The sequence below is a fragment of the Xenopus tropicalis genome, chromosome 9 (assembly GCF_000004195.4).
Source record: "Xenopus tropicalis strain Nigerian chromosome 9, UCB_Xtro_10.0, whole genome shotgun sequence".
Taxonomy (NCBI): domain Eukaryota; kingdom Metazoa; phylum Chordata; class Amphibia; order Anura; family Pipidae; genus Xenopus; species Xenopus tropicalis.
Window position 1 is genome coordinate 433735 of NC_030685.2, and position 22027 is coordinate 455761.

Below are 22027 nucleotides of genomic sequence, written 5' to 3' on the forward strand. Positions count from 1 at the left end.
GCCGGCCCTTATATACACTGTACTGAGGGAGCTCACCGTTAGCGCCGGGCCCTTATATACACTGTACTGAGGAGCTCACCGTAGCGCCGTGCCTTATATACACTGTACTGAGGAGCTCACCGTAGCGCCGTGCCCTTATATACACTGTACTGAGGGAGCTCACCGTAGCGCCGTGCCCTTGTATACACTGTACTGAGGGAGCTCACGTAGCGCCGTGCCCTTATATACACTGTACTGAGGGAGCTCACCGTAGCGCCGTGCCCTTATAATACACTGTACTGAGGGAGCTCACCGTAGCGCCGTGCCCTTATATACACTGTACTGAGGGAGCTCACGCGTAAGCGCCGTGCCCTTATATACACTGTACTGAGGGAGCTCACCGTAGCGCCGTGCCCTTATATACACTGTACTGAGGGAGCTCACCGTAGCGCCCGTGCCCTTAATATACACTTGTACTGAGGGAGCTCACCGTAGCGCCGTGCCCCCTTATATACACTGTACTGAGGGAGCTCACCGTAGCGCCGTGCCCTTATATACACTGTACTGAGGGAGCTCACCGTAGCGCCTTGCCCTTATATACACTGTACTGAGGGAGCTCACCGTAGCGCCATGGCCCTTATATACACTGTACTGAGGGAGCTCACCGTAGCGCTGGGCCCTTATACACTGTACTGAGGGAGCTCACGTAGAGCCGTGCCTTATATACACTGTACTGAGGGAGCTCACCGTAGCGCTGGCCCTTATATACTGTACTGAGGGAGCTCACCGTAGCGCCGTGCCCTTATATACACTGTATTGTGGGAGATCACCGTAGAGCTGGGCCCTTATATACACTGTACTGAGGGAGCTCACTATAGCGCCGTGCCCTTATATACACTGTACTGAGGGAGCTCACCGTAGCGCTGTGCCCTTATATACACTGTACTGAGGGAGCTCATTATAGCGCCGTGCCCTTATATACACTGTACTGAGGGAGCTCACCGTAGCGCCGTGCCCTTATATACACTGTACTGAGGGAGCTCACCGTAGCGCCGTGCCCTTATATACACTGTACTGAGGGAGCTCACCGTAGCGCTGTGCCCTTATATACACTGTACTGAGGGAGCTCACCGTAGCGCCGTGCCCTTATATACACTGTACTGAGGGAGCTCACCGTAGCGGCCGTGCCCTTATATACACTGTATTGTGGGAGCTCACCATAGCGCCGTGCCCTTATATACACTGTATTGTGGGAGCTCACCATAGCGCCGTGCCCTTATATACACTGTACTGAGGGAGCTCACCGTAGCGCCATGCCCTTATATACACTGTACTGAGGGAGCTCACCGTAGCGCCGTGCCCTTATATACACTGTACTGAGGGAGCTCACCGTAGCGCCGTGCCCTTATATACACTGTACTGAGGGAGCTCACCGTAGCGCTGTGCCCTTATATACACTGTACTGAGGGAGCTCACCATAGCGCCGTGCCCTTACATACACTGTACTGAGGGAGCTCACCGTAGCGCCGTGCCCTTATATACACTGTACTGAGGGAGCTCACCATAGCGCCGTGCCCTTACATACACTGTACTGAGGGAGCTCACCATAGGTCACCGTAGCGCCGTGCCCTTATATACACTGTACTGAGGGAGCTCACCGTAGCGCCGGGCCCTTATATACACTTGGGCTCACCGTAGCGCCGTGCCCTTATATACACTGTACTGAGGGAGCTCACCGTAGCGCCGTGCCCTTATATACACTGTACTGAGGGAGCTCACCGTAGCGCCGTGCCCTTGTATACACTGTACTGAGGGAGCTCACCGTAGCGCCGTGCCCTTATATACACTGTACTGAGGGAGCTCACCGTAGCGCCGTGCCCTTATATACACTGTACTGAGGGAGCTCACCGTAGCGCCGTGCCCTTATATACACTGTACTGAGGGAGCTCACCATAGCGCCGTGCCCTTACATACACTGTAGCTGAGGGAGCTCACCGTAGCGCCGTGCCCTTGTATACACTGTACTGAGGGAGCTCACCGTAGCGCCGTGCCCTTATATACACTGTACTGAGGGAGCTCACCGTAGCGCCGTGCCCTTATATACACTGTACTGAGGGAGCTCACCGTAGCGCCGTGCCTTATATACACTGTACTGAGGGAGCTCACCGTAGCGCTGTGCCCTTATATACACTGTACTGAGGGAGCTCACCATAGCGCCGTGCCCTTACATACACTGTACTGAGGGAGCTCACCGTAGCGCCGTGCCCTTATATACACTGTACTGAGGGAGCTCACCATAGCGCCGTGCCCTTACATACACTGTACTGAGGGAGCTCACCATAGGTCACCGTAGCGCCGTGCCCTTATATACACTGTACTGAGGGAGCTCACCGTAGCGCCGGGCCCTTATATACACTGTACTGAGGGAGCTCACCGTAGCGCCGTGCCCTTATATACACTGTACTGAGGGAGCTCACCGTAGCGCCGTGCCCTTATATACACTGTACTGAGGGAGCTCACCGTAGCGCCGTGCCCTTATATACACTGTACTGAGGGAGCTCACCGTAGCGCCGTGCCCTTATATACACTGTACTGAGGGAGCTCACCATAGGTCACCGTAGCGCCAGGGTATCAGCTTAGTATTTATCCCTATTTGCCAATCCAGGCCACAAAGCCGCGGCTCAGCATTCTCTGTTCCTCTATCGTTGATGTTCGGACCACAACTCCCCTGGAGATGCCGGATAAAGAGAACACGTTTGTACTGAAGGTGAGTGGCTCAGCATGCTACATAGAATTTCTTTAGATTTTTAGGTCAGTACCAGTGTGAGGGCTCAGTTGGGGTGTGGGTCAGTACCAGTGTGAGGGCTCAGTTGGGGTGTGGGTCAGTACCAGTGTGAGGGCTCAGTTGGGCGTGGGTCAGTACCAGTGTGAGGGCTCAGTTGGGGTGTGGTCAGTACCAGTGTGAGGGCTCAGTTGGGGTGTGGGTCAGTACCAGTGTGAGGGCTCAGTTGGGGTGTGGGTCAGTACCAGTGTGAGGGCTCAGTTGGGGCGTGGGTCAGTACCAGTGTGAGGGCTCAGTTGGGGGGTGGGTCAGTACCAGTGTGAGGGCTCAGTTGGGGCGTGGGTCAGTACCAGTGTGAGGGCTCAGTTGGGGCGTGGGTCAGTACCAGTGTGAGGGCTCAGTTGGGGCTGGGTCAGTACCAGTGTGAGGGCTCAGTTGGGGTGTTGGTCAGTAGCAGTGTGAGGGCTCAGTTGGGGTGTTGGTCAGTACCAGTGTGAGGGCTCAGTTGGGGCGTGGGTCAGTACCAGTGTGAGGGCTCAGTTGGGGTGTTGGTCAGTAGCAGTGTGAGGGCTCAGTTGGGGCGTGGGTCAGTACCAGTGTGAGGGCTCAGCTGGGGTGTTGGTCAGTAGCAGTGTGAGGGCTCAGTTGGGGTGTTGGTCAGTACCAGTGTGAGGGCTCAGTTTGGGTGTGGGTCAGTACCAGTGTGAGGGCTCAGTTGGGGTGTTGGTCAGTACCAGTGTGAGGGCTCAGTTGGGTGTTGGTCAGTAGCAGTGTGAGGGCTCAGTTGGGGTGTGGGTCAGTACCAGTGTGAGGGCTCAGTTGGGGTGTGGGTCAGTACCAGTGTGAGGGCTCAGTTGGGGTGTGGGTCAGTACCAGTGTGAGGGCTCAGTTGGGGTGTGGGTCAGTACCAGTGTGAGGGCTCAGTTGGGGTGTGGGTCAGTACCAGTGTGAGGGCTCAGTTGGGGTGTGAGTCAGTACCAGTTGGGCGTTGGTCAGTGCCACTGTGAGGGCTCAGTTGGGGTGTGGGTCAGTACCAGGGTGAGGGCTCAGTTGGGGTGTGGGTCAGTACCAGGGTGAGGGCTCAATGGGGTGTGGGTCAGTACCAGTTGGGGTGTTGGTCAGTAGCAGTGTGAGGGCTCAGTTGGGATGTGGGTCAGTACCAGTGTGAGGGCTCAGTTGGGTTGTGGATCAGTACCAGTGTGAGGGCTCAGTTGGGATGTTGTCAGTACCAGTGTGAGGGCTCAGTTGGGGTGTGGGTCAGTACCAGTGTGAGGGCTCGTTGGGGTGTGGGTCAGTACCAGTGTGAGGGCTCAGTTGGGGTGTGGGTCAGTACCACTGTGAGGGCTCAGTTGGGGTGTGGGTCAGTACCAGTGTGAGGGCTCAGTTGGGGTGTGGATCAGTACCAGTGTGAGGGCTCAGTTGGGATGTTGGTCAGTGCCACTGTGAGGGCTCAGTTGGGGTGTGGGTCAGTACCAGTGTGAGGGCTCAGTTGGGGTGTGGGTCAGTACCAGTGTGAGGGCTCAGTTGGGGTGTGGGTCAGTACCAGTGTGAGGGCTCAGTTGGGGTGTGGGTCAGTACCAGTGTGAGGGCTCAGTTGGGGTGTGGGTCAGTACCAGTGTGAGGGCTCAGTTGGGGTGTGGGTCAGTACCAGTGTGAGGGCTCAGTTGGGGTGTGGGTCAGTACCAGTGTGAGGGCTCAGTTGGGGTGTGGATCAGTACCAGTGTGAGGGCTCAGTTGGGGTGTGGGTCAGTACCAGTGTGAGGGCTCAGTTGGGGTGTGGGTCAGTACCAGTGTGAGGGCTCAGTTGGGGTGTGGATCAGTACCAGTGTGAGGGCTCAGTTGGGGTGTGGGTCAGTACCAAAGTGTGAGGGCTCAGTTGGGGTGTGGGTCAGTACCAGTGTGAGGGCTCAGTTGGGGTGTGGATCAGTACCAGTGTGAGGGCTCAGTTGGGGTGTGGGTCAGTACCAGTGTGAGGGCTCAGTTGGGGTGTGGGTCAGTACCAGTGTGAGGGCTCAGTTGGGGTGTGGGTCAGTACCAGTGTGAGGGCTCAGTTGGGGTGTGGGTCAGTACCAGTGTGAGGGCTCAGTTGGGGTGTGGGTCAGTACCAGTGTGAGGGCTCAGTTGGGGTGTGGGTCAGTACCAGTGTGAGGGCTCAGTTGGGGTGTGGGTCAGTACCAGGGTGAGGGCTCAGTTGGGGTGTGGGTCAGTACCAGTGTGAGGGCTCAGTTGGGGTGTGGATCAGTACCAGTGTGAGGGCTAACGCTCCTGTTTCCTCTTGGAACAGACAGAGAGTTCCTCTGAGTACATTCTGGAGTCAGTGGATTCTCTGCAGATGAAGTCCTGGCTGTCTGACATAGAGGACTGCATGATATCTAGGTGAGATTGCCAGCTCCTGGGGTATAGGAGTGATTCTATAGATTTATTGGCTGGTAAGGAAAGAGCCATATAGCTGCTTGTGCTCCCCTGTGCGCCTGTGCCATGGCTTCCCTGTGCGCCTGTGCCCTTACTCCCCTGTGCGCCTGTGCCCTTACTCCCCTGTGCGCCTGTGCCCTTACTTGCCTGTGCCCTTACTCCCCTGTGCACCTGTGCCCTTACTTGCCTGTGCCCTTACTCCCCTGTGCGCCTGTGCCCTTACTCCCCTGTGCGCCTGTGCCCTTACTCCCCTGTGCACCTGTGCCCTTACTTGCCTGTGCCCTTACTCCCCTGTGCGCGTCGCTGTGCCCTTACTCCCCTGTGCGCCGTGCCCTTACTCCCCTGTGCACCTGTGCCCTTACTTGCCTGTGCCCTTATCCCTGTGCGCCTGTGCCCTTACTCCACTTTGCACCTGTGCCCTTACTCCCCTTTGCACCTGTGCCCTTACTTGCCTGTGCCCTTACTCCCCTGTGCACCTGTGCCCTTACTTGCCTGTGCCCTTACTCCCCTGTGCACCTGTGCCCTTACTCCCCTGTGCGCCTGTGCCCTTACTCCCCTGTGCACCTGTGCCCTTACTTGCCTGTGCCCTTACTCCCCTGTGCGCCTGTGCCCTTACTCCCCTGTGCACCTGTGCCCTTACTTGCCTGTGCCCTTACTCCCCTGTGCGCCTGTGCCCTTACTCCCCTTTGCACCTGTGCCCTTACTCCCCTGTGCGCCTGTGCCCTTACTCCCTTTGCACCTGTGCCCTTACTCCCCTGTGCACCTGTGCCCTTACTCCCCTGTGCGCCTGTGCCATGGCTCCCCTGTGCACCTGTGCCCTTACTCCCCTGTGCACCTGTGCCCTTACTCCCCTGTGCACCTGTGCCCTTACTTGCCTGTGCCCTTACTCCCCTGTGCGCCTGTGCCCTTACTCCACTTTGCACCTGTGCCCTTACTTGCCTGTGCCCTTACTCCCCTGTGCGCCTGTGCCCTTACTCCCCTGTGCGCCTGTGCCCTTACTCCCCTGTGCGCCTGTGCCCTTACTCCCCTGTGCACCTGTGCCCTTACTCCCCTGTGCACCTGTGCCCTTACTTGCCTGTGCCCTTACTCCCCTGTGCGCCTGTGCCCTTACTCTTTTGTGCACCTGTTCCATTGCACCCCTGTGTGCACCTGTGCCATGGCTCCCCTGTGCGCCTGTGCCATGGCTCCCCTGTGCGCCTGTGCCATGGCTCCCCTGTGCGCCTGTGCCATGGCTCCCCTGTGCGCCTGTGCCATGGCTCCCCTGTGCGCCTGTGCCATGGCTCCCCTGTGCGCCTGTGCCATGGCTCCCCTGTGCGCCTGTGCCATGGCTCCCCTGTGCGCCTGTGCCATGGCTCCCCTGTGCGCCTATGCCATGGCTCCCCCGCTCACTGGTGTTTCCCTCCTGTAGGACCGGGACTGAAGCCACTGACCTTCCTCACATTAACCATTCAGAAAGCATGCCCAGCCGGGATCTACCTCTTATACCCAGTGAGAGCAGCGAGCATCTCTGCCAAGGTAGGTGGCACAGAATTGGTTAGATGTGTTACAGTATGTCTGGTTCTGCAGGATGTCGGGTCTATTCACAATATATAGGGTTCCCCCTCTATATATGCTCACTGGGCTTGGTTCCCTTGGGTGGGTGCCCTCTATATATGCTCACTGGGCTTGGTTCTCTTGGGTGGGTGCCCTCTATATATGCTCACTGGGCTTGGTTCCCTTGGGTGGGTGCCCTCTATATATGCTCAGTGGGCTTGGTTCCCTTGGGTGGGTGCCCTCTATATATGCTCAATGCTCAATGGGCATGGTTCCCTTGAGTGGGTGCCCTCTATATATGCTCACTGGGCTTGGTTCTCTTTTGTGGGTGCCCTCTATATATGCTCACTGGGCATGGTTCCCTTGGGTGGGTGCCCTCTATATATGCTCACTGGGCTTGGTTCCCTTGGGTGGGTGCCCTCTATATATGCTCAGTGGGCTTGGTTCCCTTGGGTGGGTGCCCTCTATATATGCTCAATGGGCATGGTTCCCTTGAGTGGGTGCCCTCTATATATGCTCACTGGCTTTGGTTCTCTTTGTGGGTGCCCTCTAATATATGCTCACTGGGCTTGGTTTCCTTGGGTGGGTGCCCTCTATATATGCTCAGTGGGCTTGGTTTCCTTGGGTGGGTGCCCTCTATATATGCTCACTGGACTTGGTTCCCTTGGGTGGGTGCCCTCTATATATGCTCACTGGGCTTGGTTCTCTTTTGTGGGTGCCCTCTATATATGCTCACTGGGCTTGGTTCCCTTGGGTGGGTGCCCTCTATATATGCTCACTGGGCTTGGTTCCCTTGGGTGGGTGCCCTCTATATATGCTCACTGGGCTTGGTTCCCTTGGGTGGGTGCCCTCTATATATGCTCAATGGGCATGGTTCCCTTGAGTGGGTGCCCTCTATATATGCTCACTGGGCTTGGTTCTCTTTTGTGGGTGCCCTCTATATATGCTCACTGGGCTTGGTTCCCTTGGGTGGGTGCCCTCTATATATGCTCACTGGACTTGGTTCCCTTGGGTGGGTGCCCTCTATATATGCTCAGTGGGCTTGGTTCCCTTGGGTGGGTGCCCTCTATATATGCTCAATGGTCTTGGTTCCCTTGGGTGGGTGCCCTCTATATATGCTCACTGGGCTTGGTTCCCTTGGGTGGGTGCCCTCTATAATGCTCAATGGTCTTGGTTCGCCTTGGTGGGTGCCCTCTATATATGCTCAATGGTCTTGGTTCCCTTGGGTGGGTGCCCTCTATATATGCTCAATGGTCTTGGTTCCCTTGGGTGGGTGCCCTCTATATATGCTCAGTGGGCTTGGTTCCCTTGGGTGGGTGCCCTCTATATATGCTCAATGGTCTTGGTTCCCTTGGGTGGGTGCCCTCTATATATGCTCAGTGGGCTTGGTTCCCTTGGGTGGGTGCCCTCTATATATGCTCAATGGTCTTGGTTCCCTTGGGTGGGTGCCCTCTATATATGCTCAGTGGGCTTGGTTCCCTTGGGTGGGTGCCCTCTATATATGCTCACTGGGTTTGGTTCCCTTGGGTGGGTGCCCTCTATATATTGGTTCCCTTGGGTGGGTGCCCTCTATATATTGGTTCCCTTGGGTGGGTACCCTCTATACATGCTGTTGGAGACCCAAGCATTCACAGAAACTAGAGAATGGACCAAGGAAGGGAACTAGGAGTAAGCATCAAAGGCATATGTGTGAGTTGCCTTTAGGGGGCGCCCAAGGCACTGTTCAACGCAAGTAGAGCAGGAGTGGGATTAGAAGGACGTGCCGTGGGTACCACTGGCCAGGTGCAACAAAGGGGGAGATTGACAGGGTAAAGGAGCGAGTGGTGGGGGACCTGTGTGGACTGCACAGCATTGGGCTGTGTGGCCAGCTGGGCACCTTGGGTGGCAAAATGGCAAGGTAAGATATCTAAAGGGAGAGAGTTTTCACTTTGGGGGTACAGAGGAGCATGTAGACTGATACTGGGACAGGTTTCCCCAACTCTGGCTGTGCCCCAACTGTTGGTTGAAAGGAGAATGAAATTCTATTAAGCACACTATTTAATAGTACTACTATTGTTATTGTGTAAAAACGCTATATTTCTGGCTTGCCCAATGAAAGATTTACAGAGTTACACTTTCTGCATGCTGCATACTCCTTTCTGTGAATGGCACCACCATCTTTGAAAAGGTTTGCCCACTTCCTTTCCCTCACCGTCTATACTGAGCATGTGCAGCATTCCCTCCCCCCTGAGCCTAGGTAGCACAGAAGTAATGAACGAATCAGTTGCGGACGCGCATTGCTATGGCAACGGCAGTTCCGTTTCTCATTGGTTGGGGGCGTTACTAAGTGAGCGTGCATACACACAGCAGGGAAGGGAGAGCACATTACACACATGCACACAACAGCAAAATACAAGGCACTGCGACTGCCGCTGGCAGCCCACAGGAAGAGGGGGAGAGTGTTTAGAGTGCTGTAGGCTGCCCCGAGACAGCAGGGATCTGGAAATCAAGCTATATAGTGAGTACTTTACACCAAGGCCTCTAGACTAAGTGTTCATTTATAGGAACCTTTCCTTGTCCTTTAACCCTTTGACCGGTTTGGTCCTAATCCAATTTGCTTGTCTTCATGTCTAGGAGCTTATGGGGGCCTCTCTGATCGCCCCTCAGCTTCCATCTCCCCCAGTTCAGTTTCCATGACACCCTCACACTTTGACTCCATGGAACTTCTCCCCCCAGAATTGCCACCGAGGGCACCTATTGACGAGAACGAGAGGCTGCCGAATCCCATGGGTGCCCCCTTCCCTGACACCCCTGATAATGCAGGTAGGGTCTTGGGCTGTACTGAGTGGTGAAGGGGAGCTTACCCCTAGACACGTTAAAGGGGAGTGTTGAACTGATGGAGGCAGGGGCATTTTGAGACAACTGGTCTTTGTACTCAGGGTATTTGGAGAGCTGGGGCAGATGTGTGCTGCAGTGTATGGGCAGAGGGCATATCCTCCTCCTTAGAGGGGCAGATGTGTGCTGCACTGTACGGGCAGGAGGCATATTCTTCTCTTTAGAGGGGCAGATGTGTGCTGCACTGTATGGGCAGAGGGCATATCCTCGGCAGATGTGTGCTGCACTGTATGGGCAGGGGGCATATCCTCGGGGCAGATGTGTGCTGCACTGTATGGGCAGGGGGCATATCCTCGGGGCAGATGTGTGCTGCACTGTATGGGCAGGGGGCATATCCTCGGGGCAGATGTGTGCTGCACTGTATGTGCAGGGGGCATATCCTCCTCCTTAGAGGGGCAGATGTGTGCTGCACTGTATGGGCAGGGGGCATATCCTCCTCCTTAGAGGGGCAGATGTGTGCTGCACTGTATGGGCAGGGGGCATATCCTCCTCCTTAGAGGGGCAGATGTGTGCTGCAGTGTATGGCAGGGGGGCATATCCTCCTCCTTAGAGGGGCAGATGTGTGCTGCAGTCGATAGGGCAGGGGGCATATCCTCCTCCTTAGAGGGGGCAGATGTGTGCTGCACTGTATGGGCAGGAGGCATATTCTTCTCTTTAGAGGGGCAGATGTGTGCTGCACTGTATGGGCAGGGGGCATATCCTCGGGCAGATGTGTGCTGCACTGTATGGGCAGGGGGCATATCCTTGGGGCAGATGTGTGCTGCAGTGTATGGGCAGGGGGCATATTCTTCTCTTTAGAGGGGCAGATGTGTGCTGCACTGTATGGGCAGGGGGCAAATCCTCGGGGCAGATGTGTGCTGCACTGATGGGCAGGGGGCATATCCTCGGGGCAGATGTGTGCTGCACTGTATGGGCAGGGGCATATCCTCGGGGCAGATGTGTGCTGCACTGTATGGGCAGGGGGCATATCCTCGGGGCAGATGTGTGCTGCACTGTATGGGCAGGGGGCATTATCTCGGGGCAGATGTGTGCTGCACTGTATGGGCAGGGGGCATATCCTCAGGGCAGATGTGTGCTGCAGTGTATGGGCAGGGGGCATATTCTTCTGTTTAGAGGGGCAGATGTGTGCTGCAGTGTATGGGCAGGGGGCATATTCTTCTGTTTAGAGGGGCAGATGTGTGCTGATTTGTATGGGCAGGGGGCATATCCTCAGGGCAGATGTGTGCTGCACTGTATGGGCAGGGGGCATATCCTTGGGGCAGATGTGTGCTGCAGTGTATGGGCAGGGGGCATATTCTTCTCTTTAGAGGGGCAGATGTGTGCTGCACTGTATGGGCAGGGGGCAAATCCTCGGGGCAGATGTGTGCTGCACTGTATGGGCAGGGGGCATATCCTCGGGGCAGATTTGTGCTGCACTGTATGGGCAGGGGGCATATCCTTGGGGCAGATGTGTGCTGCAGTGTATGGGCAGGGGCATATCTTCAGGCAGATGTGTGCTGCAGTGTATGGGCACGGGGCATATTCTGTTTAGAGGGGCAGATGTGTGCTGATTTGTATGGGCAGGGTCGCATATCCTCGGGGCAGATGTGTGCTGCAGTGTATGGGCAGGGGGCATATCCTTGGGGCAGATGTGTGCTGCAGTGTATGGGCAGGGGGCATATTCTTCTGTTTAGAGGGGCAGATGTGTGCTGATTTGTATGGGCAGGGGGCATATCCTCGCGGCAGATGTGTGCTGCACTGTATGGGCAGGGGGCATATCCTTGGGGCAGATGTGTGCTGCAGTGTATGGGAGGGGGCCATATTCTTCTCTTTAGAGGGGCAGATGTGTGCTGCACTGTATGGGTAGGGGGCAAAGTCCTCGGGGCAGATGTGTGCTGCACTGTATGAGGCAGCGGGGCATATCCTCGGGGCAGATGTGTGCTGCACTGTATGGGCAGGGGGCATATCCTCGGGGCAGATGTGTGCTGCACTGTATGGGCAGGGGGCATATCCTTGGGGCAGATGTGTGCTGCAGTGTATGGGCAGGGGGCATATTCTTCTGTTTAGAGGGCAGATGTGTGCTGCACTGTATGGGCAGGGGGCATATCCTTGGGGCAGATGTGTGCTGCACTGTATGGGCAGGGGGCATATTCTTCTCTTTAGAGGGGCAATATTGATGTGTGCTGCACTGTATGGGCAGGGGGCATATTCTTCTCTTTAGAGGGGCAGATGTGTGCTGCACTGTATGGGCAGGGGCATATCCTTGGGGCAGATGTGTGCTGCACTGTATGGGCAGGGGGCATATTCTTCTCTTTAGAGGGGCAGATGTGTGCTGCACTGTATGGGCAGGGGGCATATTCTTCTCTTTAGAGGGGCAGATGTGTGCTGCACTGTATGGGCAGGGGGCATATTCTTCTCTTTAGAGGGGCAGATGTGTGCTGCACTGTATGGGCAGGGGGCATATCTTCGGGGCAGATGTGTGCTGCACTGTATGGGCAGGGGGCATATCCTCGGGGCAGATGTGTGCTGCACTGTATGGGCAGGGGGCATATCCTCGGGGCAGATGTGTGCTGCACTGTATGGGCAGGGGGCATATCCTCGGGGCAGATGTGTGCTGCACTGTATGGGCAGGGGGCATATCCTCGGGGCAGATGTGTGCTGCACTGTATGGGCAGGGGGCATATCCTCGGGGCAGATGTGTGCTGCACTGTATGGGCAGGGGGCATATCCTCGGGGCAGATGTGTGCTGCACTGTATGGGCAGGGGGCATATCCTCGGGGCAGATGTGTGCTGCACTGTATGGGCAGGGGGCATATCCTCGGGGCAGATGTGTGTTGCACTGTATGGGCAGGGGGCATATCCTCGGGGCAGATGTGTGCTGCCACTGTATGGGCAGGGGGCATATCCTCGGGGCAGATGTGTGCTGCACTGTATGGGCAGGGGGCATATCCTCGGGGCAGATGTGTGCTGCACTGTATGGGCAGGGGGCATATCCTCGGGGCAGATGTGTGCTGCAGTGTATGGGCAGGGGGCATATCCTCGGGGCAGATGTGTGCTGCACTGTATGGGCAGGGGGCATATCCTCGGGCAGATGTGTGCTGCACTGTATGGGCCCAGGGGGCATATCCTCGGGGCAGATGTGTGCTGCACTGTATGGGCAGGGGGCATATCCTCGGGCAAGATGTGTGCTGCACTGTATGGGCAGGGGGCATATCCTCGGGGCAGATGTGTGCTGCAGTGTATGGGCAGGGGGCATATCCTCGGGGCAGATGTGAGCACCCTATTTATTTTATTTAGATGTGTGTGGGGTGGGAGGGGCTAATTTAGGAGAAGCAAGGGGGGTGATTGGCTCACTGGAATCCTTGCTCATTAATCTTTCCAAATCTTTTGTGCAGCGCCATTCCTCTTCCAGGGGGAGGCAGAACCCGGAGACGGGGAGCACCCCCTCTCTGAGTATCAGTGGTTTCATGGCACCCTATCCCGGCTGAAGGCTGCGCAGCTCGTCTTGGCGGGGGGCACCAGCAGCCACGGGGTATTCCTTGTGCGACAGAGTGAAACGCGCCGGGGGGAGTATGTGCTGACGTTCAACTTCCAAGGGAAAGCCAAGGTGAGTCTGTTCTTAATCTGGGTATAGCACCCAACCCATTCCCCCCCACCCCTTTGTTATTAGTGCCACCCACTAACCCCCATGTCTTCTCCACAGCACCTGCGGCTGTCACTCAATGAAGATGGGCAGTGCAGAGTCCAGCATCTCTGGTTCCAGACCATCTTTGACATGCTGGAGCACTTCCGCGTTCACCCCATCCCGCTAGAGTCTGGGGGCTCCAGTGACGTCACGCTCATCAGTTATGTGGTGTCTTCTCAGCGGCTGCACGGTGAGAATGTCCTGCGCTTCCCAGTGCTTTCCCCAATAGTGCCGCCATCAGAGACATCTGCTGTGAGGTCTGCTGGAACACGCGTGTGCCTTATATTCCCCCCCCCCCCTCTGCACTTCTGTGGGGGTAATCTCTTAGGCATGATCCAGTAACACTTCCTGTACCCATGATCCAGTAACACTTCCTGTACCCATGATCCTGTAACACTTCCTGTACCCATGATCCTGTAACACTTCCTGTACCCATGATCCTGTAACACTTCCTGTACCCATGATCCTGTAACACTTCCTGTGCCCATGATCCAGTAACACTTCCTGTACCCATGATCCAGTAACACTTCCTGTACCCATGATCCTGTAACACTTCCTGTACCCATGATCCTGTAACACTTCCTGTACCCATGATCCTGTAACACTTCCTGTACCCATGATCCTGTAACCATTCCTGTACCCATGATCCTGTAACACTTCCTGTACCCATGATCCTCAGTAACACTTCCTGTGCCCATGATCCTGTAACACTTCCTGTGCCCATGATCCTGTAACACTTCCTGTACCCATGATCCTGTAACACTTCCTGTACCCATGATCCAGTAACACTTCCTGTACCCATGATCCAGTAACACTTCCTGTACCCCATGATCCAGTAACACTTCCTGTACCATTGATCCTGTAACACTTCCTGTACCATGATCCTGTAACACTTCCTGTACCCATGATCCTGTAACACTTCCTGTACCCATGATCCTGTAACACTTCCTGTACCCATGATCCTGTAACACTTCCTGTACCCATGATCCAGTAACACTTCCTGTACCCATGACCCTGTAACACTTCCTGTACCCATGATCCAGTAACACTTCCTGTACCCATGATCCTGTAACACTTCCTGTACCCATGATCCTGTAACACTTCCTGTACCCATGATCCTGTAACACTTCCTGTACCCATGATCCTGTAACACTTCCTGTACCCATGATCCTGTAACACTTCCTGTACCCATTGATCCTGTAACACTTCCTGACTACCCATGATCGTAACACTTCCTGTACCCATGATCCTGTAACACTTCCTGTACCCATGATCCTGTAAACACTTCCTGTTACCATGATCCTGTAACACTTCCTGTACCCATGATCCTGTAACACTTCTTTAGTTACCCATTGATCCTGTAACACTTCCTGTACCCATGATCCTGTAACACTTCCTGTACCCATGATCCTGTAACACTTCCTGTACCCATGATCCTGTAACACTTCCTGTACCCATGATCCTGTAACACTTCCTGTACCCATGATCCTGTAACACTTCCTGTACCCATGATCCTGTAACACTTCCTGTACCCATGATCCTGTAACACTTCCTGTACCCATGAACCTGTAATACTTCCAAAGCAGACTGAATTTTTCATTTCCTATAGGGAAAAAGTTAGGATTTCCAACTTTCTTGTAAGGAAAGTGAATTTAGTGTCTCCATAAGGATGGGTCGAGGATGTGGCGGGTGTGGCGTTTCCTGTGGGGACAAGGGTGTAGCGTTTCCTGTATGGATGAGGGTGTGGCGTTTGAGGGTTTGCTGTTTTCTGTAGGGACGAGGGTGTGGCATTTCCTGTGGGGACAAAGGTGTGGCATTTCCTGTGGGGACAAAGGTGTGGAATTTCCTGTAGGAACAAGGGTGTTGTTTCCTGTGGGGACGAGGGTTTGGCGTTTCCTGTAGTGACGAGGGTGGGTTGTTTCCTGTGGGGATGAGGTTGTTGCGTTTCGTGTAGGGATGAGGGTGTGGCATTTCCTGTAGGGACGAAGGTGTGTTGTTTCTAGTGGTGTTTCCTGTGGGGACAAGGGTGTGTTGTTTCCTGTGGGGACGAGGTTGTGGCGTTTCGTGTAGGGATGTGGGTGTGGCATTTCCTGTGGGGACGAGGGTGTGGCATTTCCTGTGGGGACGAGGGTGTGGCGTGTCCTGTGGGGAACGAGGGTGTGACGTTTCCTCTAGGGACAAGGGTCTAGCATTTCCTGTATGGACGAGGGTGTGGCGTTTGAGGGTTTGCTGTTTCCTGTAGGGACGAGGGTGTGGCATTTCCTGTAGGAACAAGGGTGTGGCGTTTCCTGTGGGGACGAGGGTTTGGCGTTTCCTGTAGGGACAAGGGTGTGTTGTTTCCTGTGGGGATTAGGTTGTGGCGTATCGTGTAGGGATGTGGGTGTGGCATTTCCTGTAGGGACGAGGGTGTGTTGTTTCTTGTGGTGTGTCCTGTGGGGATGAGGGTGTGGCGTATCGTGTAGGGATGTGGGTGTGGCATTTCCTGTAGGGACGAGGGTGTGTTGTTTCTTGTGGCGTTTCCTGTAGGGACGAGGGTGTGTTGTTTCCTGTGGGGACGAGGTTGTGGTGTTTCGTGTAGGGATGTGGGTGTGGCTTTTCCTGTGGGGACGAGGGTGTGGCATTTCCTGTGGGGACGAGGGTGTGGTGTTTCCTGTAGGGACGAGGGTGTGGCATTTCCTGTGGGGACGAGGGTGTGGCATTTCCTGTGGGGACGAGGGTTTGGCGTTTCCTGTAGGGATGAGGGTGTGTTGTTTCCTGTGGGGATGAGGGTGTGGCATTTCCTGTAGGAACAAGGGTGTGGTGTTTCCTGTGGGGATGAGGGTGTGACGTTTCCTGCGGGGAAGAGTGTGTGTTGTTTGCCGTAGGGACGCGGTGTGGAGTTTCCTGTGGGGACGAGGGTGTGGCGTTTCATGTAGGGATGAGGGTGTGGCGTTTCATGTAGGGATGAGGGTGTGGCGTTTCCTGTGGGGACGAGGGTGTGGCGTTTCCTGTGGGGACGAGGGTGTGGCGTTTCCTGTGGGGACGAGGGTGTGGCGTTTCCTGGGGACGAGGGTGTGGCGTGTTTCTGTGGGGACGAGGGTGGGGCGTTTTCCTGTGGGGACGAGGGTGTGGCGTTTCCTGTGGGGACGAGGTGTGGCGTTTCCTGTGGGATGAGGGTGTGGCGTTTCCTGTGGGGACGAGGGTGTGCCGTTTCCTGCGGGGAAGAGTGTGTGTTGTTTCCCGTAGGGACGCGGGTGTGGCGTTTCCTGTGGGACATGAGGGTGTGGCGTTTCCTGTGGACTCGATGGGTTTGGTGTGGCGTTTCCTGTAGGGATGAGGGTGTGGCGTTTCCTGTAGGGATGAGGGTGTGGCGTTTCCTGTAGGGATGAGGGTGTGGCGTTTCCTGTGGACGAGGTGTTGTGTTGTTACATGTGGGGATGAGGGTGTGGCGTTTCCTGTGGGGACAAGTGTGTGGCGTTTCCTGTGGGGACGAGGGTGTGGCGTTTCCTGTGGGGACGAGGACTGTGGCGTTTCCTGTGGGGACGAGGGTGTGGCGTTTCCTGTGGGACGAGGGTGTGTTGTTTCCTGTGGACGAGGGTGTGGCGTTTCCTGTGGGGATGAGGGTGTGGCGTTTCCTGTAGGGACGAGGGTGTGGCGTTTCCTGGGGGATGAGGGTGTGGCGTTTCCTGTGGGGATGAGGGTGTGGCGTTTCCTGTGGGGACGAGGGTGTGGCGTTTCCTGTGGGGATGAGGGTGTGGCGTTTCCTGTAGGGACGAGGGTGTGTTGTTCCTTGTGGGACGAGGGTGTGGCGTTTCCTGTGGGGACGAGGGTGTGGCGTTTCCTGTGGGGACGAGGGTGTGGCGTTTCCTGTGGGGACGAGGGTGTGGCGTTTCCTGTGGGGACGAGGGTGTGGCGTTTCCTGTGGGGACGAGGGTGTGGCGTTTCCTGTGGGGACGAGGGTGTGGCGTTTCCTGTGGGGACGAGGGTGTGGCGTTTCCTGTGGGGACGAGGGTGTGGCGTTTCCTGTGGGGACGAGGGTGTGGCGTTTCCTGTGGGGACGAGGGTGTGGCGTTTCCTGTGGGGACAAGGCAGGAGCAAATGTTGTATCCTACAAGGCAGAGGATTTAGGGTTCCGGGGTTCCTGTGTGTTCCCAGCGTTCCCCACACAGGTGAGGATTTTACATTTCGGATTTCTTGCGCTACGGATACTGCTTTGATCCAGTTGGGACTGCATGGACCTGTAGCATCGCAGCTTTCTTCCCTAGCCCTCTAGCCACGCCCATCACTTGCATTAATCCTCCCATCTTCCTCTCTGATTGGCCCGTCTGTTCTTTGCAGGCCGGGACAGGGCTGATAGTAGAACGACCGTGTGTGAGGTTCCCCACCGCATCCCAGACTCACCATCAAATCCCATCTCCATTGGAGCGAATGACTGTATGTAAGTGCCGTCTCCTCTTTCCACTCATGCCCCATAAGCACCTCCCACACCACACCCCCTCCTGACACGGGGGGGCAGATTAGAATTTGTAATACCAGGAAGAGCAGTGAAAGAGCCTGTCCTTCTGCTTACAGTTACTGGCTCCTTACAGTATCAATCATCCACCCCCAGGGGGCACTGACTCCTTACAGTATCACTGATCCACCCCCAGGGGGCACGGACTCCTTACAGTATCACTGATCCACCCCCAGGGGGCACTGACTCCTTACAGTATCAATCATCCACCCCCAGGGGGCACTGACTCCTTACAGTATCACTGATCCACCCCCAGGGGGCACTGACTCCTTACAGTATCAATCATCCACCCCCAGGGGGCACTGACTCCTTACAGTATCAATCATCCACCCCCAGGGGGCACTGACTCCTTACAGTATCACTGATCCACCCCCAGGGGGCACTGACTCCTTACAGTATCAATCATCCACCCCCAGGGGGCACTGACTCCTTACAGTATCACTGATCCACCCCCAGGGGGCACTGACTCCTTACAGTATCACTGATCCACCCCCAGGGGGCACTGACTCCTTACAGTATCACTGATCCACCCCCAGGGGCACTGACTCCTTACAGTATCAATCATCCACCCCCAGGGGTCACTGACTCCTTACAGTATCAATCATCCACCCCCAGGGGGCACTGACTCCTTACAGTATCACTGATCCACCCCCAGGGGGCACTGACTCCTTACAGTATCACTGATCCACCCCCAGGGGGCACTGACTCCTTACAGTATCACTGATCCACCCCCAGGGGTCACTGACTCCTTACAGTATCAATCATCCACCCCCAGGGGGCACTGACTCCTTACAGTATCACTGATCCACCCCCAGGGGGCACTGACTCCTTACAGTATCAATCATCCACCCCAGGGGTCACTGACTCCTTACAGTATCAATCATCCACCCCCAGGGCACTGACTCCTTACAGTATCAATCATCCACCCCAGGGGGCACTGACTCCTTACAGTATCAATCATCCACCCCCAGGGGGCACTGACTCCTTGCAGTATCAATTTTTTTTTTTTCCCAACCCCCCCCCCCCCAGGGGGCACTGACTCCTTACAGTATCAATCATCCACCCCCAGGGGCACTGACTCCTTACAGTATCAATCATCCACCCCCACAGGGGGCACTGACTCCTTGCAGTATCAATCATCCACCCCCAGGGGGCACTGAATCCTTACAGTATCAATCATCCTCCCCCAGGGGGCACTGACTCCTTACAGTATCAATCATCCACCCCCCAGGGGCACTGACTCCTTGCAGTATCAATCATCCACCCCCAGGGGGCACTGACTCCTTGCAGTATCAATCATCCACCCCCAGGGGCACTGACTCCTTACAGTATCAATCATCCACCCCCAGGGGGCACTGACTCCTTGCAGTATCAATCATCCACCCCCAGGGGGCACTGACTCCTTACAGTATCAATCATCCACCCCCAGGGGGCCACTGACTCCTTACAGTATCAATCATCCACCCCCAGGGGCACTGACTCCTTTACAGTATCAATCATCCCCCCCGGGGGCACTGACTCCTTACAGTATCAATCATCCCCCCCCAGGGGGCACTGACTCCTTACAGTATTCATCATCCCACCCCCAGGGGGCCACTGACTCCTTACAGTATCAATCATCCACCCCCAGGGGACTGACTCCTTACAGTATCACTGACCCACCCCCAGGGGCACTGACTCCTTACAGTATCAATCATCCACCCCCCAGGGGGCACTGACTCCTTGCAGTATCACATCATCCACCCCCAGGGGGGCACTGACTCCTTACAGTATCACTGACCCAACCCCCAGGGGCACTGACTCCTTACAGTATCACTGACCCACCCACAGGGGGCACTGACTCCTTACAGTATCAATCATCCACCCCAGGGGGCACTGACTCCTTGCAGTATCAATCATCCACCCCCAGGGGGCACTGACTCCTTGCAGTATCAATCATCCACCCCCAGGGGGCCACTGACTCCTTGCAGTATCAATCATCCACCCCCAGGGGGCACTGACTCCTTGCCAGTATCAATCATCCACCCCCCAGGGGCACTGACTCCTTACAGTATCAATCATCCACCCCAGGGGGCACTGACTCCTTGCAGTATCAATCATCCACCCCCAGGGGGGGCGGCAACTGACTCCTTTACAGTATCACTGACCCCACCCCAGGGGCAACCACTGACTCCTTACAGTATCAATCATCCACCCCAGGGGGCACTGACTCCTTACAGTATCAATCATCCACCCCCAGGGGGCACTGACTCCTTACAGTATCACTGATCCACCCCAGGGGGCACTGACTCCTTACAGTATCAATCATCCACCCCCAGGGGGCACTGACTCCTTACAGTATCAATCATCCACCCCCAGGGGGCACTGACTCCTTACAGTATCAATCATCCACCCCCAGGGGGCACTGACTCCTTACAGTATCAATCATCCACCCCCAGGGGGCACTGACTCCTTACAGTATCAATCATCCACCCCCAGGGGGCACGGACTCCTTACAGTATCACTGACCCACCCCCAGGGGGCACTGACTCCTTATAGTATCACTGACCCACCCCCAGGGGGCACTGACTCCTTACAGTATCAATCATCACCCCCAGGGGGCACTGACTCCTTACAGTATCACTGACCCACCCCCAGGGGGCACTGACTCCTTACAGTATCACTGATCCACCCCCAGGGGGCACTGATTCCTTACAATACCACTGACCCACCCCCAGGGGGCACTGACTCCTTACAGTATCACTGATCCACCCCCAGGGGGCACTGATTCCTTACAATACCACTGACCCACCCCCAGGGGGCACTGACTCCTTACAGTATCACTGACCCACCCCCAGGGGGCACTGACTCCTTACAGTATCACTGACCCACCCCCAGGGGGCACTGACTCCTTACAGTACCACTGACCCACCCCCAGGGGGCACTGACTCCTTACAATACCACTGACCCACCCCCAGGGGGCACTGACTCCTTACAGTATCACTGACCCACCCCCAGGGGGCACTGACTCCTTACAATACCACTGACCCACCCCCAGGGGGCACTGACTCCTTACAATACCACTGACCCACCCCCAGGGGGCACTGACTCCTTACAGTATCACAGACCCACCCCCAGGGGGCACTGATTCCTTACAATACCACTGACCCACCCCCAGGGGGCACTGACTCCTTACAGTATCACAGACCCACCCCCAGGGGGCACTGATTCCTTACAATACCACTGACCCACCCCCAGGGGGCACTCAATAGAGGTGAGACTGCTTACAGTATCCCTTTCTGATGTAAATCACTGGTGCCTTTGGAAGAGCCCGGGGCATGTGTGGGGGGCACTTGTCGGGGGGCCCGGATTTGCCCTAGTTGGGGGCCACTATTTGATGTTGTGTTTGTTTTGCAGAGGTGCCCAGCAGCAGCAGCCGTAACCCACCCCCGCTCCCTCCTCACCCTTTGTCTCTACATCGGGGTGCTGATGGGGCAGTGCAGCCGCCGTGGTACCCACTCAGTTCCTCGCCACCGGACGAAGCTCTTGGCATCCGCCCCACTCCTGAACTGCCCGCTGCTCAGCACGAGGAGGAGAGAGCGCCCCCTATGGAGGAACAAGAAGAGGCTGCCGTTCACCTTCAGCAGTTGCACCCAGGAGGGGGGAGCTCAGAGGACACGAGTGATTCGGGCAGTGCCGCCTCCCGGGCACGAGCAGTCAATAACCAGTATTCCTTTGTGTGAGCGCAGGGGGGTGGGGGGCACTTGCGCATATTGGGTGCCCGCGCTGCCCCACTATGTGCCTATAGACACACTAACATGGCCAAGGCCCGGCGGAACCCTCTGATATTGGGTGTGAGCGCAGAGGGGTGGGGTGCCCGCGCTGCCCGACTGTGTGCCCGCCTATAGACACACTAACATGGCCAAGGCCCGGCGGAACCCTCTGATATTGGGTGTGAGTGCAGAGGGGTGGGGTGCCCGCGCTGCCCGACTGTGTGCCCGCCTATAGACACACTAACATGGCCAAGGCCCGGCGGAACCCTCTGATATTGGGTGTGAGCGCAGAGGGGTGGGGTGGCCCGCGCTGCCCGACTGTGTGCCCGCCTATAGACACACTAACATGGCCGAGGCCCGGCGGAACCCTCTGATATTGGGTGTGAGCGCAGAGGGGTGGGGTGCCCCGCGCCTGCCCGACTGTGTGCCCGCCTATAGACACACTAACATGGCCAAGGCCCGGCGGAACCCTCTGATATTGGGTGTGAGCGCAGGGGGGTGGGGTGCCCGCGCTGCCCGACTGTGTGCCCGCCTATAGA

General features: G+C 56.2%; 1 protein-coding gene across 5 annotated transcripts in view; it reads left to right on the forward strand.

The window, feature by feature from the left end:
• Positions 1-21736, forward strand: part of sh2b1 (SH2B adaptor protein 1) — a 34668-nt gene extending 12932 nt beyond the window's left edge. For 2 of the 5 annotated variants that reach the window (XM_031892951.1, XM_031892952.1), the window contains exons 3-9: positions 2645-2746; positions 5046-5137; positions 6582-6688; positions 9320-9508; positions 12955-13166; positions 13263-13434; positions 21133-21736. In XM_031892951.1, coding sequence (XP_031748811.1) covers positions 2645-2746; positions 5046-5137; positions 6582-6688; positions 9320-9508; positions 12955-13166; positions 13263-13434; positions 21133-21458 — 1200 coding nt within the window. In that variant the 3' untranslated portion in view covers positions 21459-21736. Of the gene's footprint in view, positions 1-2644; positions 2747-5045; positions 5138-6581; positions 6689-9319; positions 9509-12954; positions 13167-13262; positions 13435-17561; positions 17662-21132 lie in introns of all 5 variants that reach the window. The other 3 variants (XM_031892955.1, XM_031892953.1, XM_031892954.1) reach the window with 3 other exon arrangements.
• The last annotated feature ends 291 nt before the right edge of the window (positions 21737-22027 follow it).